Source organism: Cervus canadensis, chromosome 11 (assembly GCF_019320065.1).
Source record: "Cervus canadensis isolate Bull #8, Minnesota chromosome 11, ASM1932006v1, whole genome shotgun sequence".
Lineage (NCBI taxonomy): Eukaryota > Metazoa > Chordata > Mammalia > Artiodactyla > Cervidae > Cervus > Cervus canadensis.
This window is the reverse complement of record NC_057396.1, coordinates 32,216,561-32,235,050: the sequence shown is the minus strand read 5'-3', so window position 1 is coordinate 32,235,050 and position 18,490 is coordinate 32,216,561. Positions and strand designations below refer to the sequence as shown.

At 34.9% G+C, this 18,490-nt stretch overlaps 2 protein-coding genes across 2 annotated transcripts in view; one reads left to right on the top strand and one right to left on the bottom strand.

Annotated features, from left to right (window-relative positions):
- The window catches only part of PIK3C2A (phosphatidylinositol-4-phosphate 3-kinase catalytic subunit type 2 alpha), a 105,060-nt gene that overhangs the window by 49,922 nt on the left and 36,648 nt on the right, over nucleotides 1-18,490 (bottom strand). The window contains exons 3-6 of the mRNA XM_043480982.1: nucleotides 9,016-9,119; nucleotides 2,871-3,028; nucleotides 1,282-1,402; nucleotides 545-656 (exon numbers count right to left, since the gene is read on the bottom strand). Of these exons, the coding sequence (XP_043336917.1) occupies nucleotides 545-656; nucleotides 1,282-1,402; nucleotides 2,871-3,028; nucleotides 9,016-9,119 (495 nt within the window). The remainder of the gene's footprint in view (nucleotides 1-544; nucleotides 657-1,281; nucleotides 1,403-2,870; nucleotides 3,029-9,015; nucleotides 9,120-18,490) is intronic.
- Nucleotides 14,709-15,589, top strand: LOC122449450 (60S ribosomal protein L7a). The gene has a single exon (XM_043480983.1). It carries the CDS (start codon nucleotides 14,733-14,735, stop codon nucleotides 15,531-15,533), a length of 801 nt encoding a protein of 266 aa, XP_043336918.1. The 5' UTR covers nucleotides 14,709-14,732; the 3' UTR covers nucleotides 15,534-15,589.

Genomic DNA, 18,490 nt, shown 5'->3' with positions numbered 1-18,490 from the left:
TTTTTCTTCCCCAAATTCTACCAAATGAAGAAAGATTATCTCTCTTTACATATTAAAATTCATCAAGAAATAAAATGGCCTAAATTCTTATATTCTATTTTGCTTTTACCTCAAAATAAAGTACTATACTTTTAGAACAGAGAATTAGTTTTCATGTGGTGAAAAATAATGTATTTTCCTCAGTTTGGTGCAAATGTATGTATCTTTTTCTCCTCCAAACCATATTTAGCATTCAAAATCTTTCTTCCTCAGTTCTCCTTGACTGATGCTGATGTTTTCATTGTGTAAGTTGTGTAAAACTATTACAAGTCAAATTCTTCCAGTTTGATTTTTACACATGCCTCCAGCTCTGAGTATTATGCTATCTAAACCTCCATGATTGAAAGTTTCCCCCATCTGCTATAAAGACTTCCACAGGGGACAGAGAGTTCCTCACTCACAGTCAAACCCAAACCTCTTAAAGAAGGTACAAATTGCAAACTGGCTGATTAACAAAGTTATTCAGATTCAACCAAATGCAATTCAGTATAGGGTACACACTTACTGTTCGGGCCAGATTCTGACACATTGCGCTGAAGGTCAAAAGTTGTAGTTTAATCTCTGTGTCCCATTTTCGACAGTTTTGAATATGTTCATGACTTCCAAGACAATGATTACTGTTAAAATATATTAGTTATTCATCAACATTATTCTCCTCAAATTAGAAATAATAGACGGAGAGTAAATATAAATTGTTTATGCATCAGAAATTGAAGAGGATGACAAATAAAGATTTTTAAACTAAATATGAGCATTTAAATAGAGGAATAATTCTACATGAGAAGAGTTAAAGCAAAGAAGAAAGAAGATGAAGACAAAGAAGGGAAAAAAACAGGGACAGAGAATTTCTGGTAGGTTCAAAAAAAGATTCAAATAACGATATTTTCAGGCAGCTAAAAGGAAATCACAGCGAAACATTGCGGCTAAAGAAACACTACATGCCACAAAAGGAAAATGGAGTTCATAATGAAGTAACTATTGCCTCTCTGCAGAAAGAAAAAAAATTAAATTCATCTGTCAACCAATTACCCACCATTCTTCCCATCTAAGACTATCAGCTTCTTAAGGGCAACATCATGTCAGATAATGCATATCTCAATATAAGTTAATTGACCCAATAAATCAATTCACTGGAACCCAATGTGGCTTTAGACTATAAATTTAACTTGAAATTTTTTTAATCTAACCCACTAAAATGAAATTTCCAAAAATGTTGCTCAGTAATTAAATGAAAACACTTACTTCTGTAGCACTTCCTCTTGACCACAAACTTTCAGAACATAGCTGCCAACATCTACTTGATTCAAGTCATCATGTACCCAACAAAGGGCTTGCATGATAATGATTTCTACAGTAGAACTCACTGTAAAAGAGTTAGTCATTATTTTCATTTTACTCATTTAACTTTAAGTATATACCTATTCAGACTATTTCTCACAGTCTAAAACAGCATTATATAAGAGAAATATAATGCAGGTCACATATATTATTTAAAATTTTCTAGTGTCACATTGAAGAAAGTAAAAAGAAACAGAGGAAGCTAATTTTAATAATATGTTTTATTTAAATTAATATATTTAAAATATCATTTCAATATATAGCAACTGCTATTTAAAATTTACTAATAGGATATCTTACATTCTCTTTTCAATCTAAGTCTTTGAAATCCAGTGTGTATTTTACACTTATAGAACATCTCAATCTATATTAGCCATATTTCAAGTAATCCCACATGTGGCTGGTGGTTACTGTATTAAGACTGGGCAGATCTAAGCTAAGAAACCACCTCTGTTTTACAGACTCCTCCAAAGAGGATAACATTTAGAAGTATCTAGCAAGCAATTATTTAAACCAAATTACAAGGAAAAAGAATCACCATTTTAAACAGCTGACATTTGCCTGGTAAATTTTCCAATAAAGAATAAAAATATAGCAAGTAGGACGTATTATTTAATTACCATACTTGGCAATAGCTGGATACCAAGATTACAAACCATTACAAACAAAGTAACCTATTTTTATTTTATACTTAGAGCTCTTATTTTAGAAGACAATGACTATATTCAAAATTCATGAAAATCAACAGCTTGACAGAAAAGGCCATAAAACCTCTATCTAATACAATAGCTACATTTCTGAACACATTTATATGTATCATAACAGTTATCATTTAAACAAACAAAGCACTTCTACCATAATATGGTTACATTTCTTAACAGAGATGTACATTATAAATGTGCACATTTATAGAGCCAAACAATAAGCATTTGATATATTTTTAAAATGAATCAAATTTTGATATATCAAGTAAAACTTTGATACAAATTAAAACACTTGCTCTCAAGGCTTATCAATGCTTATTTCAATCAAGAAGTTATGGACCATTATTTCCTTCAATTTTAGTACTAATTCTTACTGAATACTTTAATGATTCCCTAAGCCAAAATTTAAGGGCTGTTTAAAAAGAATAAGTCTTAAGACTATAAGGAATAAGAACATAATTAGCCTTTCTAGCTAATGCTTTCAGGTTTTGGCCAAGAGCCACTGATTAACCAAGATACTCAATACTTTTCAAAGAAATATGTAGTTATAAAGGTAAACTTTCTCACTAATCCATACCAAAAAACTATCCATATGAATGCCAATTTCTGGAAAAGGATAACTAATGCATATTAAGTATTTTACCACACACACACACAACACACACACATACATTAAAAAAAAATACCTAATGATAAAAGAGTCACTTTATTAAAAGAATAACATTAACATATTAAACATTTTCTTACTAATCAGAGCAAAACAAGATGGTTAGGGAACTATAAACCTACCATCACATGTAAAGGTAACTGGTAGCTGAAATCCTTCAATTTCAATGGAGACCTTCACGCTAGCATTTTCTCCACATATGTTTCTTTGCACTGTGACTGGACTTAACAAATAGCCCCGATTTGTGCAGTGATTGGTATATGGAAAGTTGGTCTTCAATCTAGTCACAAAAAAAGATGAAATTAAATTCTCTTTTGAAAGCTGCATTTGAGAGCCCTGAATAAGGCTTTGCATGCTTACAGCCATTCAGTTCTGTGTTTTTGTCCAATTCTAGAGCAGCTCAGGAGAAACGCAATGAATGGACTCCTGTCTGCCTTTTAAATGAAAGGAATCCAAGAAAAGAGATTAAGTAATTCCAGGATAGCTGTGATAATGGTATCAACATTAACCAAGCACACACTGGATACAAAACATTAAATGAGTTTCTCTGCTTCTGATTTTTTGTTAAGCAGTGTAATTTCACAAAATGATACGTTTTTAATGAACCATGATATAAGTGATAGACCTAAACTGTAATTGCCAGAAGGATAGAAAATTTGCTGTCTTTTAAAAATCTTTTCTTCTGATGTCCTTTCTCTTACATATTGATTTTGGTTGTTTAGCATGATAGAAAAAGATAGGCAATGAGTTTCTACTGTGCTATGAGGGCTTTATTCCATCAAAGTGAATAGAAATAAAACTTAGGGAATAGCAAAAAATTGTCTGTGATGTATTCTTGGTATTCACAGTAGCAAAACAGTTTAAATATATGAGCCAGGGGTACAGCTCATATCCAGATAGCCCTTCTATTATCTGAAGACAAAGAAGGATTTGATGCCTCTTTAAACTTGTGGACTTCCTTTAATTGACTTTCTTCTGGAAGTTAGAGGACAAGTTCCAATCCTCACATCTTCTTTTCATAGGGCTGTAAATGGAATGAATGCCTAAGTTTTATCTATTCACTTCCAAGCAGAGATTAAAATAATCAAGTGACTGGAACAGAATAAAATAGTCTGAGTTGACAGTAAGAAAGGTTCTGAAGAGGCAACAAGTGTAAATATTCATGCACAGCTTATAGAGTCAGTCTACTCAACTTGAAGTCCTGATTTTACTACTTACTAGCTTACTTACAAATCACCTTGTTGCTTCAGTTTCCTCTTCTATAAACCGGGGATAATACTAACTTCATGGGTTTGTTGTGAGAATTATGTAAATTTAGTTTTTAAGGACATTCAGAATAGTGTTTAGTACATGGTCAGTGCTATAAAAACCTTGAATGAATGAATGAGTGAAATGAATAAATCTGGTTTCTGCACTGTGATCTTAAGTGCCACAAAGAATCCAATATTAAAAAGAAATATAATTGAAAAAAAAGGTAACATAAAGTAATAAACTTAAATTGATATTGGAAATGCACCTTTAGATGTGGACACATTATCTTCAAATATTTGCTTGTTGTCAAGCAACACGTGCGTGCCCTTCCAACACGACAAAACCTTCATATAATCCAGCCTAAGATTTTTATTTTTTCTCACATTTTTGGTATTCTCATTTCCTACAATATGAAATAAGATACTCACAGCAAATCCATAGCTAACTATGGTAAAAAAAAAAAAAAAAAAAAACAACTTTACATCCAAGGAAGCCTTCAATTTTCAGAAACCATTAAGGCTGATAAAAGAAAAATCAGAAATTCCTGATAACTCAGAAAACAAGAATTTACTGAACAAAAATTATAGTGATAAAAGTTGCACTTAGGGCTTTCCTGGTAGCCCAGAGGTAAAGAATCCACCGGGCAATGCAGAAGACATGGGTTTAATCCCCGATCTGGGAAGACCCCACATGCCTAGAGCAACTAAGCTCACGTGCCACAACTATTGAGCCTGGGCTCTAGAGCCCATGTGCTCCAACTACTGAGGCCTGAGGCCTGCACACCCTAGAGCCTGTGCTCCACAAGAGAAGCCACTGCAGTGAGAAGTCGAGGCACGCACCGCAACGAAGAGCAGCCTCCACCTGAAACTAGAGAAAGCCTAAGTGCAGCACTGAGGACCCACAAATAAACAAATAAATCTTAAAAAAAAGAACTGAGAAAAAACTAAGATGGTAACAGACTGCTTCAAGTTGTGGTTTCTTTTGTTCTGTTTGTAACTGAACTTTTAAATATACAAAGAAGATTACTAATTATCAATTAGTAAACTGATAATTGCTGAGTAAATTTTCACTTTATATATAATAGACTAGATAAAGTATTTTATGAACACTCTAAACCACACATTGTAGTTTGATGTTCTTAAGTAATTATCTACAAAGAGCATTTTTTTATACTGATTTTCATTTTCTTTAAACCATCCATTTCCCTTGTTCAGTACTAAATTGTGTCCAACTTTTTGCAACCCCATGAACTGCAGCACACCAGGCTTTCCTGTTCTTCACGATCTCCTAGAGTTTACTCAAACTCATGTCCACTGAGTCAGTGATGCCATCCAACCATCTCATCCTCTGCTGCCCTCTTCTCCTCCTGCCCTCATCTTACCCAGCATCAGGATCTTTTCCAATGAAGCAGCTGTTTGTATCAGGAGGTCAACATATTGGAGCTTTAATATCAGTCCTTCCAACGAATATTCAGGGTCCATTTCCCTATCATCACCAAAGCAACGGCTCTGTTTGCTTAATGTGGCTCTATAGCTCAGGAAATTAATTATCTCTCTGCAAATACCAAAATCCTTTATGGTTTATTTCATACTATGTGCTATCCAGTTAAGGTTACATATAGACAGAGCCAAATCAGAAAGACAGAAGACATAAAAATGAAGGTTTTAAAAGGTAAATATAAAAGGGAGGGTTTTTAATTGAATTGATACTACTTTATAAGAAAGTTGAGTCAGCATTACCTAGAATATATAAACTAAATGCAGAGGTGAAGTCCTTGATTCCTTGGGTTCAAGACACTTTTTAGATTATAAATATCAGATAAGAAAATAAATGAAGAAAGGAAAACTAAAGGCTACTCAGAACAACAAGTGTAAAGTATAGTACTCATCTGGTCCTAGACCAGAAATGAAGCAGCAAAAATTTCCATTGGTATCTAATATTCCTCTCAGTACTTTCTCTGGAGACCTAAGTAACTAGTAGATACAGCAAGCTCTGTCAATTATGATGAGTGTGAAAGTCAAGAAAACAAGAAATAAAAATTTTAAAAATGCAATGTCCTGAATCAAAGTATTTTACAGAACTTTAAACTGAAAGCTACCCTTGAGATCCCTAATCCAACTCCCTAACTTCACAGGAGCAAAAAAACATGGCCTAGAACTGGCACTAAATTCTATTACAGTAGGCTTAACTATAAACAAATACTATAATGACAATCTTACACTAATAACACAGCTGAATTAAAATAATCATTTTAGGAGATTTAAAAAAAATAAGGAGTTAACTAAGAGGATAAATACTTGTTTTTAAAATCTGCATATTGGAAAAAATAGAAAGTGCCATTAATTTCTTCAAGTGATATTGGACTCCAATCTCCAAGGTCAAGAGGGGAACAGAGAATTTTCTAGAACATGGCTTCAAAACACCTCTGCCTCTTACTTCTGTGAAATATTTGTTACAATCCCACTCTAACTAACAGAAATAATATTCTCTCTAATTCATCTGAGGTTTTAATATTCATAAGCCATTTGTGTTTGTGTGTGTGCATATGCATGTAAATAAAAAAGATCATCTTAGCTTAGTGGCAGAGTTTATGTAAATAACAATAAGATTCAAATGCAGAAAAAACAGGTAGATCACAAAAAGCCTAATTTCTCAACATGCAAAACTTAAATGCAATAGCCACTCAACACAGTCTAATAGGGCTTGTGTGGAGAGAAAATTAAAGGAATTGGATGAACATTTCAGATTAATTTCAAACCATTAAAAGATTATTTCCAAATTCTTAACCACACACACATAATGGTATGTATATGTGGCATAAAGGCATAGGTAATTTCTGATACATGCAATTTGAATTCTAAGTCACTTGAATGTCTATTTTAAATGTCTACTGAAAAATGTGAGTTTTAAAAATCCAGTTAAGGGCTTCCCTGGAAGTCCGCTGGTTGAGAATCCACCTGCCAATGCAGGGGACATGGGTTCTATCCCCAGCCGGGGAAGATCCCATATGCTGAGGGGCAGCTAAGCTCATGCACTCAAGAGACTGTGCTCCACAACCAGAGGAGCCACCGCAGTGAGAAGCCCACGTCCCTCACCTAGAGAGTAGCCCCTGCTTGCTGCAACTAGAGAAAGCCCAGAAGAAGAGTGAGAAGACCCAGTGTGGCTAAAAAATAAATAAAAATTTAAAAAAAAAAAAAAAATCCAGTTAAGAGTAACCTTTGCACAGGAAAGAAACAGTGACTCTACTGATATTCTTCTTTCTCCCTTAAAGTATTCTGAAGAAAAAAGAATGCTGGTTAGGAAGTGATACATAGGAAAGATAGAACTGTAATCAAACATTACCAATAAGTCTAGAAAGTCTAGTTTAATAAGTTCCTTATAACAAAAATGATGAATACACTCAAAAATTATCTAGGAACTCCAAACTCTGCTTTGCTTAAACCACACTGGGAAAATACTGGATTCAAAATAAATCACTCAGAAGCAACCTAAATGTCCATCAGAGGAATGGCTAAAGACGATATGGTACATATATATAATGGAATATTACTCAGCCATTAATAAGAATGAAATAATGCCATCTGCAGCAACATGGATGGACCTAGAGAGCATCATACTGAGTGAAGTAAGTTAAAGGAAAAATATATGACATCCCTTATATGTGGAATCTAAAAAGAAACAATACAAATGAACTTACGTACAAAACAGAAACAGACTTATAGACTGAGAACAAGCTTATAGTTGCCAGAAGGGAAGGTTGAGAGGAAGGGACAGACTGTGGGATGGACATGTACACAGTGCTATATTTTAAATGGATAACCAACAAGGACCTACTGCTCAATGGAACTCTGCTCAATGTTATGTGGCAACCTGGATGGAAGGGGAGTTTGGGGGAGAATGTATATATATGGCAGAGTCCCTTTGCTGTTCATTTGAAACTATCACAACATTGTTAACTGGCTATACTCCAATACAAAAAAAATTTTTTTTTAAAGAATAAATCTCCCAGTAGTGATCTACTTTTCCTTCTTTTGATAACAGATCCCAACCCTGTTGGCTACAATGTTTGCTGTCCACTCTTTCCTTCCGTGGGATTTTTCTATCTGGTGCTGGCTGAAAGGATTCTTTCCTTTCTGCCAGCAAGACCATTAGAATATCAAGTCTAAGCTATCAGTGGCTTCAAAACCCCATCTGTAATAGAAGTAAACAAGCATGGTGAAAGGGCAGGGGGAGAAAAGGGAGGAAGAAAAGTCCAAAGAGAGGAGGCATCAACTACAGTGTGTGAATTCCTGGATCTTGCTGTCACTGAGCGCTGCCCCATCCTCCCACTTTCTACTATATGGGCTTGTGAATCAATACATAACCGTTCTTGATTTATGCTAGTTTAAGATGGGTTTCTTGCCCTCATGACAGAAGTGCTGACTAATATAGTGATATAATGGAAAGAAAACACACTGAACCGGAGGTGATGGGAGACCTGGCTGTTACGGACTAGCTGAGTAACGTGAACTTCAGTAGGTAACTTCAAGCCTCAGTTTCTTCATACACTAAGAACACTGGACACATTTCAGGTTAAACTTCAGAAAGGCAATTTTCTAACCTTCAGAAAATATGTTTGCTTCTCTAATCTTGCTTGTTATAGCATCTTTTACATCTAAATAGGACAGTATTTTGAATGCTAGAAAATTTACAGCAAAGTTAAATCTCCTTGTAACAACAACAAAAAAAGGTATTTTCTAATTCTAAAAAAACTTCTATATTTAAGGCATATTTTCCCTCAGTAATACAGTATCAGAAGTCTACTGACTGACCTTAATTTTTCCTCCTAAATACTCAGAAACTTAAGGTTCAAGTGTAGTTTGTGTTAACGTACCAATTAACTGTCTTGATGTTTTAGCGACAGAGAGAAAATATTTAAAAATTTTATAATCATTAGCACTAAGCTGGTTTTAAAGTTAAATTTTAAAAAATTATTTAATAAGAATAACCTTTAATTTATAAAGAAAAATGTCTTACTTTGTAATGGATTGACAAAAAGCTGCTACTTCCTCATTCTGTACTTCAATTTCTTGCAGAAGAGAACTTTCAGGTGGCAAACTACTGGTCCCATTTGGGTCTTTCTGTAATGAAAAAAAAAAAAGGTTTTATTTTAAAATAAAAGATTCCCAAAATGCTAAATAGCAATATAGCACAAACACATTTTTATGAAAATATGTACAAAAATATGGAGGTTAAATAAATCATATCAATAACAGGATTTTAAAGTATGGATTTCTATCCCTATAAAAGCAATGCCAACTAAGCCTTATTTTTAAAGTTCATTGGTTTTACTTGTTCAAAAGTAGAAATAGGCTGTATTTAGTATTGGTCAGTAAGAATGTAATGCTAAATACACTTCCATCAAAGTCTTTCAGAAATGAATACTTCAGAAAGTTAACAGCTAAATGAAATTAAAGGACTACACTCTGTCTTATGAAAAGGAAGAGAACAAGCCCATTTGAAACCGGGACTCCTCTAATAAAGAATGAGTTTTAGGAGTGAGTGGGCATTTTCTATGTTAATAAACCTGTACAAACATCCTGACAATCTTTCAAAAGTTAAGTTTATGTCTGACCAAAATTTCTGTAATCAAATTTCTGATCAAAAACATTTAAGGACAAAAATTCACTACCCAAGCATAGTCAAACAGCAGAGTCCATTTAGAGGTGTTTTGACTTACTACATAAAAATACTTGATTTAGCACAAATTTCAAATGTAAATTTCCCTTAAAATTAGAATGGGAACGTTCTCAATTTGAAATTGAGTGAAGGAGAACACCATGTATAAATTTCAAGAGTTGTGGTGGATTTCAATAACCATAGCACATAAGGCTTTGTTGGGTAAGAAAATTCAGGGCAACAATTCCGTTATTAATTTACTGCTTTTAAAACATGGCAGAGCCTTTTCTGCTGTAATATGATATATACATGGTGAAGTGACCAGCCTGGAGTTCTAGAAAAGTTGCTACTACAAATAACAGAGTTCATGGATAAAAATAAAGGCAGACTACTCAAAATCAGTGTAATCAAAGTCCTAACTAAAACAATGAGAAGTCCTTACAAAAATACTAGAACAATTAAATCTCTACTTAAATTTGCACCTAGAATTATGATCTTCTATTCTTTGAAGCCTCTTTAAATCCTGGAGCTCCTGCTTCCTAATTTGTTATATGCATTCTGAAGAGCAGAATTTCAATGAAGTTAAAAATACAATCCAGGATACAGACTTCTTCATGCAAAAAACGAATGTCTTTACAGCTTCTCTGTCTACACTCACTGCTTCACCAGAATGCTTGACCCTGTGGAATTGGAACTGTTCTTGAAGCCACCATTTTTACTTCTGTGGAACTTTCAGTGTTTTTCTAGTATTTTCTTGAATTACTAAGGCTTTCCCTTTAACTAGGAGAGTTTGTTCTTGACTGCTTTGAAGTATTAGTATGCTGGGAAAGATGATTTTAAAACAAATGCTACTTTCCCATTATACTGACATCAATTCCATAGGTACCAGTTACAGAAGTTAATTTGTGTTACAAAAGAAAGTACTACAGCAAATAGACCGTACTATTCTAAGAATAGATTTTTATATTTCTAGACTTCTAATACTCTATTACCGAGGAACAATATGGTTTAAACACAGAAGTTTCATTAGAATTAGAAAATGTCGGGCTTCCCTGGTGGCTCAGTGGTAAAGAATCCGCCTTGATCCCTGGTCCAGGAAGATCCCACATGCCTGAGAGCAACTAAGCCCACGCACCACAACTATTGAGCCTGTGCTCAAGAGCCCAGGAGCCGCAATTACTGAAGTCCGCGCGCCCTAGAGCCCATGCTCCACAAGAGAAGCCACTGCAATGAGAAGTCTGTGCACTGCATCTAGAGGGTAGCCCCCACTCCCTACAATTAGAGGAAAGCCCACACTGCACCGAAGACCCAGCACAGCCAAAAATAAATAAATGTTTGTTGTTTTAAAGAAAATTGTCTTTTTTTGTTATACAGAGACTTAATTTCCTTTCTAGCATTCAAAATATTATCCTTCTTAGATGTAAGAGATGACAATAACAAGCAAGATTAGAGAACAAATATATAAATATTTTCTGCAGGTTAGAAAAATGCATTTCTAAACAAAGCCTCTGGTTTGCCATTCCAAGTCTGCCACAATCTAATCCAGTTTTATTTCCCAGAACTTCCCAAATGAATATTATGTCCAAGTGAACCTGAATCATATCCTGTTCCTATAAAGTACAAACTGAACTATCTTGCCTCTGAATCCTTGCTGTTTGTCTTCAAAGCTTCCTCCTAACTTTCCCTCACAGCACAAGTCTAAGATCCATTAATTTTTAAGGCCCAATGGAATGCCACTTCATCTACACTGTCTTTTATGAAAATTTAGTATGGAGCATTTCTTCCTTCCTAACATTTCTAAGTACTTAGTCTGAACCAAATACCATATTATTACATCCTGTTTTATATTTGTCCTAATATGAAAGTTCCTTGAATACAAGAATCAAACTTAATTTGAATTTCATATTTTTGTAAAACTTTATATCCAAGTCAGAAGGCACTCAACTATTGGTTTAATTTGTTAAATGTTTTGTTCCCACTAAAAACAAGTTAAAAGTCACTTTCATATAATCAGTGAATTTGCCAGTGATCATAAAACACTGAAAAATTATAATTGAATGGATTGTAGTTCCTTCAATTATTTCCTAAAATAGTAATTTTCATAATTAATGTATTCTATAAAATAAGTCTTATGATTATTATAATACCTAAATTACAGTGAGATGCCACACACACAAAAATCTAGCAATTACTGAGCATTTCTCACATGCCAGGTTCTGCTGTGAGAAATTTAGTCATTTGTGTACGTATGTATGTATTATTTATTTTTCACAAAGTTCTAGTCGATGTGTAACATGACTATTATCCCCACTTTACATGTTAAAAAATGAGGCACAGAGAAGTTAAAGAGGCAACAAGGTCACAGGACTAAAAAAATGTTAGTATTTCAACCTAGGCAACCTAGATTAATCACTACCTAGCTTAATCACCTCACAAACTAGCTTAATCACCTCACAACAAAGTCTCCTAAAAAAAAAAAAAAAACCTCTAAAACATGAGAGAGGGACTTCCCAGTGGCTAAGACTCTATGTTCCCAATGCAGGGAGCCTGGTCGGGGAGCTAGATCCCATATGCTGCAACTAGAGATCCCAAGTGCCGCATGTAAGACCCAGCACAGCCAAATAAATAAATAAATATTTTTTTTTAAAAATGAGAGAAAGACAGCATTGAGACCTTTGTACAAGCAATGCTGTTAAAAAGAAAAAAAACCCTGTATTTTTGTTGACCTATAACTATCTTATCTCTGTTTTTTATGTTCCACCTATTAACAGATTTTGAATTTCCTTAATGGCATTCCTAGACGCTTTTTTTTTAATCAAAAAATATTTTTTACAGTGCCTTTCATGTATTAGTTCCTTCCTTCAAGCACGTTACGAGTTTCAATTGACAGTGGCAAAAACAGATTATAATAATCAATTATCTAGTCATACATTAAGGTAGTAATAGAATCTGGAAAGTTAACTCAATTTTCTGTCCACAAAGTAAAAAACAGCTGGGATCCCAATGATTTCATCTGTACATTAACGTCATCATTTTCTTGTTTTTCTCCACTCTTTCTGGAATCAAAAATTTTTTTTTTCAATTTCACACCTACTCCCTCAACTCTTGCTCCCAATCCCTTCCTCAAACTCCAAACAACTTAAGCATCAAATCATCTCTTTTCTTCAATGATCTTGCACAAACTTTTATGCAGCATTCAAGGCTTTCATACTCCACTTATATACACACATCTTGTCTCCCCTTTAACCCAAGTTCTTTAAGGATGAGATCTAAGAATGGTCATTATTTGCAACCCACATATTTTGTCCTCAAATGTTTTTCTATGAATGAACGAGGCAAACGATAGTAAGAAAAATTGCTATTGTCATTACCCAATGTATGAAACAAAGGAAGGTTTGTGGGGGAAGATACTGAGTTATCTAGTAAATATTTTGGGTTTGGAAATCCATATAGATGTTTGGTCATCATCTAGAAATATTCTATTAACAAATTTCTATTCCAGAGTTAAAGATATTGAATTGAGGATCATTCAATTTCTGCAATTTTCTACAAGGAAGTTTCTCTCTACTAATTGCTGTCAACAACCATCAGAATCACCAAGGTAAACCAAAGGATTTTGGGTACAAGTTCCACCAATAGGAGAGTTTCTTTAGGAGGCTGAGGGATACATAAGCGATTGCACTTACTAGGCCTCAAGATGGGACATCTCTTCATGCATATAAGAATGGAGAAAGAGAAATTTATTATAAGAAATTAGCTCTTGTGATTATAAAGGCTGCCAAGTGGTCTGGACTAGTAGCTTTCAAACTCTGTATCTATCTCACAGCCTCAAGAATAAAGTACTGACTAAAAGAGAACAAATAAGATATATTAAAGACAGCCAAGAACAAAACCTTGGGGGAATACCAATGTTTTGAAGCTAGACAAGTAAAGGAAGTCAAAGATTATAGGAAGAAAACTAGTAAGTAGATTTAACCAGGGCAATGGAAGAAGTTTCAAGAAAAGAATATGGTACAGAGTTGCAAATGAGGCAACAAGGCTGGACAGTAAGTATGGTCACTATATTGAAAATTAGTATTCATACTCCTAGAAACAACTTTCTGCAATATGATAGGAACAAGAGAGGATGGTAAGGAACTGGAAAAACAGTAAGTACAAATTCCTCTTTAAAGAATAATGGTAGAAAAATACTTTGGGGAGACAATAACAAGAAAAGAGGTATAAGCATTACATTTGGAAAAAGAGAAGGAATCTCTATCTCTTCCCTCCAAACCAGGAGGAAGAGGCAAATAAATCTGAGGTGAACAAGTGATACTAAGAATAACCTTGACCTCACTATATAAAAAAAAGAAAAAGAAAAAAAACCAAGTAACTGGAAGTCCTAGCCACAGCAATCAGACAAGAAAAAGAAAAGGAATCCAATTTGGAAAGGAAGAAGTAAAACTGTCACTGTTTGCAGATGACATGATATGAAAAATTCTTAAAGATGTCACCAAAATACTATTGGAACTAATAAATGATTTAAGTAGGATACAAATGAATTTTGCAGGATATAAAATTAATATATAGAAGTCTGTTGTATTTCTATACACAAAAACTAACACAATGAGAAATTAAGAAAACAATTCCATTTACAACTGCATCAAAATAACAAAATACCTAGGAACAAATTTAACTGATACAGGTATAAGACCTGTATTTGGAAAACTATAAGACACTGATGAAAGAAAGTGAAGACAACACAAATGGAAAGATATACTGTGCTCACGGACTAAAGAATTAATATCATTAAAATGACAATATTACCCAAAGCAATCTATAGATTCAACACAATCCTTACCAAAATACCAATGGTCAGACTTCTCCTGTGGTTAAGACTCCACACTACCACTGCAGGGAGCATGGGTTCAATCCCTGGTTGGGGAACTAAGATCCCATATGCCATGCAGCAAAAAAAAAAAAAAAAAAAACCAACCCACAAACAATGGCATTCTTCACAGAACTAAAACAAACAATTCTAAAATGTGTATGGAAACACAAAAAACCCTGCAATAGCTCTACGCCAGCCCTTCAAGATGCCGAAGGGAAAGAAGGCCAAGGGGAAGAAGGTAGCCCCGGCCCCGGCCGTGGTGAAGAAGCAGGAGGCCAAGAAGGTGGTCAACCCCCTGTTCGAGAAGAGGCCCAAGAATTTTGGCATTGGACAGGACATCCAACCCAAGAGGGACCTCACCCGCTTTGTCAAATGGCCCCGCTACATCCGGCTGCAGCGGCAAAGGGCTATTCTCTATAAGCGGCTGAAGGTGCCTCCTGCAATTAACCAATTCACCCAGGCCTTGGACCGACAAACAGCTACTCAACTGCTTAAGCTGGCCCACAAGTACAGACCAGAGACAAAGCAGGAGAAGAAGCAGAGGCTGCTGGCCCGCGCTGAGAAGAAAGCCGCTGGCAAAGGCGACGTCCCCACCAAGAGGCCACCTGTCCTTAGAGCAGGGGTCAACACTGTCACCACCCTGGTGGAGAACAAGAAGGCTCAGCTGGTGGTGATCGCTCACGATGTGGATCCCATCGAGCTCGTGGTCTTCCTGCCTGCCCTGTGCCGCAAGATGGGGGTTCCCTACTGCATCATCAAGGGCAAGGCCCGGCTGGGGCGCCTGGTCCACAGGAAGACATGCACCACCGTGGCCTTCACACAAGTCAACTCGGAGGACAAGAGTGCTCTGGCTAAGCTGGTGGAAGCCATCAGAACCAATTACAACGACAGATACGATGAGATCCGTCGTCACTGGGGAGGCAATGTCCTGGGGCCGAAGTCAGTGGCTCGCATCGCCAAGCTGGAAAAGGCTAAGGCCAAAGAACTGGCCACCAAGCTGGGCTGAGTGTACACTATTGAGTTTTCTGTACTGTACATAAAAGTAATAAAGAGGCTGCTTCAGCTGGTATCAAGCAAAAAAAAAAAAAAACCCTGCAATAATCAGAACAATTTTGAGAAAAAAGAACAAAGCTGGAGGTATCATGCTCCCTGCTTTCAAACGACCCAACAAAGCTACAGTAATGAAAACAGTATGGTACTAGCACAAAGACGGACACACCAATTAATGGACCAGAAAAGATAGCCCAGAAATAAACCCACACTCACACAGTGAATTAATCTATGACAAAGGAGGCAAGAACATACAATAGGGAAAAGATAGACTCTTCAATAAACTGTGCTGAGAAAACTGGAACAGCTACAGGAAAAAAAGGATCAAACTGGGCTTTCTCAAACCATATAGAAAAACAAATTCAAAATGAATTAAAGACTTAAATGTAAGACCTGAAACCATAAAATTCCAGGAAGAAAACAGGCAGTATGCTCTTTGACATTAATCTTAGCAATTTTTTTTTTAATATGTCTCCTTAGGCAAGGAAAACAAAAACAAAAATAAATAAATGGGACTACATAAAACTAAAATTTTTTTGTATAGCAAAGGAAACATCAACAAAACAAACAGGTGGTCTACTGAATGGGAGAAGATATTTGTAAATGATATATCCAATAAGGGGCTAATACTCAAAATATACAAAGAACTCATACAACTCTATCAAAAAACAAACAACTTGATTTTTAAAATGAGCATTTTCTGAAAGACGATATACAGTGGCCAATAGACACATGAAAAGATGCTCAGCGTCACTAATCACTGGGAAATGCAAATCAAAGCCACAATGAGGTATCATCTCATACCTGTAAGAATGGCTATTGTCAAAAAATAACAAATAACAAGTGTTGGTGATGATGTGGAGAAAAGGGCACTCTATTGAACTATTGGTAGGAATGTAAATTGGTAGTCACTATGGAAAACAATATGGAAAGTGAAGTCACTCAGTCATGTCCAACTCTTTGCAACTCCATGGACTGGACGGAGCCTGCCAGACTCCTCCATCCATGGGACTTTCCAGGCAAGAATACTAGAGTGGGTTGCTGTTTCCTTCTCCAGGGGATCGTCCCAAAACAGGGATCAAACCTGGGTCTCCCGCGCTGCAGGCAGACTCTTTACAGTCTGAGCCACCAGAGAGGTTCCTCAAAAAATTAAAAATAGAATTACTGTATGACTCAGCAATTCCACTTTGGAGTATTTTTCTGAAGAAAACCTAAAACAGTAATTTGATAAGATATATACACCCCTATGTTCATTTCAGCATTATTTACAACAGCCAAGATATGGAAGCAACTTAAATGTCCACTAACAGATGAATGGATAAAGATGACACAGGATACACATGCAATGAACTGTTACTCAATCATAAAATATATCTTGCCATTTGGGACAATATGGGTGGATCTAAAAGGTATTATACTAAGTGAAACAAGTCAGAAAAATACCATATAATTTCACTTATATGTGAAATATAAAAACATATGAACAAATGAATACAATAAAACAGAGACAGATTCATATATATAAAGAATAGACAGGGGTTGAGGGAGTGAAACAGGTGAAGGAAATTAAGAGGTACAAGCTTCTAGTTACTAAATGAGTCATGGCGATGAATGTACAGCATTAGGAATACTGTCGATAATATTGTAATAACTTTATTTAGTGACAGACGGTAACTAGGCTTATCATGGTGATCATTTTGTAATGTATAGAAATACCAAATCACTATGCTATACTGTGTACCTGGACTTAACAGTGTTATAGATCAACTATAATTCAGTTTTCTTAAAAGGTAATGGAAAAGGTATAATTCACGAAAACTTACCAGTGCATACTTTATAAAGTAGTTATAAGAATAAGCGAAAGCTTTACATCTAAACAAGTTCCAGATTCATGCCATCTTACCCCAGAAATTAGATGGAACACCAAGTTTTCAATAAATGTATTTTAAGCATTAAATATAAACGTATCAGTTGCTATTCAGAACAAAGTCGGTTATTTCCTTAATTGAATTCTTTTAAAAGTTTATAGACTTCAGTAATCTATTCAAATACTGTATTACATACAACTAGACAATGGAAAACCACATTTTATTCAACTTTACTTTGTCTTCAATTACTGTTAGACATTGTGCTAATTAGGATATAAATGTTTATAATGTTAATATAATCAGTTTTTAGAATCAATAGCCACAGAACTTTGCAAAACCATTTCTATGAAAATAATTTGATTCATTACTAAAATCTTTGAAATCTACAAGTAGTTAAATTTACAGCTGTTAACTAAAAATGTGATTTCAATTTAAATTGCCAGAAGACAGTTTTAAGTACTATGTCTTTTCCTTTGGGAAACAAAAATTTGAACTAAAGTATTTAGATTATTATGAACAAAAGATACTAGAAGGAAATAGGAAGTAAGACTGCTGAGTGAGAAGAAAAACACCGTTCAGAGTTTTTACCACAAAGCATAAAATTCTTACAGGAAATGAATACTTACGTACATAAAGTAATTATAAAGAATAGGCACTGCAATCTTATTTCACAGTAAAAAAACATGAATCTCAGGGAAAAGTTTATTTTTATTGAATAGAAATGAATGGTGTGTGAAAATTAAAAGTTCCATGCCAATGTTTGTGCCACAGACTTCCAAAGTCAGCTTACTATTAGTATTCTGTTTATCCTTTTGGCCTAAATTAAACCAAACTTAATCTTCATGTACACAAACAAATGATGAAATCTTAAGAGTTAAAAAAATCCCTTTTATAGCATTTGTAACAAATTCACACTAAACCTCTGATTGAAGACCTCCAATAATTATACACTGACCCCCTGAGAGCAACCATTACCAAATAGCTATTTATAAATTTTGTTATTGATATTTAACTATATAACCTGCCTCCTTGAGTTTTCTTCCCC

Bases quoted from the DNA above. Each gene is read 5' to 3' on its own strand.
- LOC122449450 (XM_043480983.1), top strand. From the start codon at position 14,733: ATGCCGAAGGGAAAGAAGGCCAAGGGGAAGAAGGTAGCCCCGGCCCCG.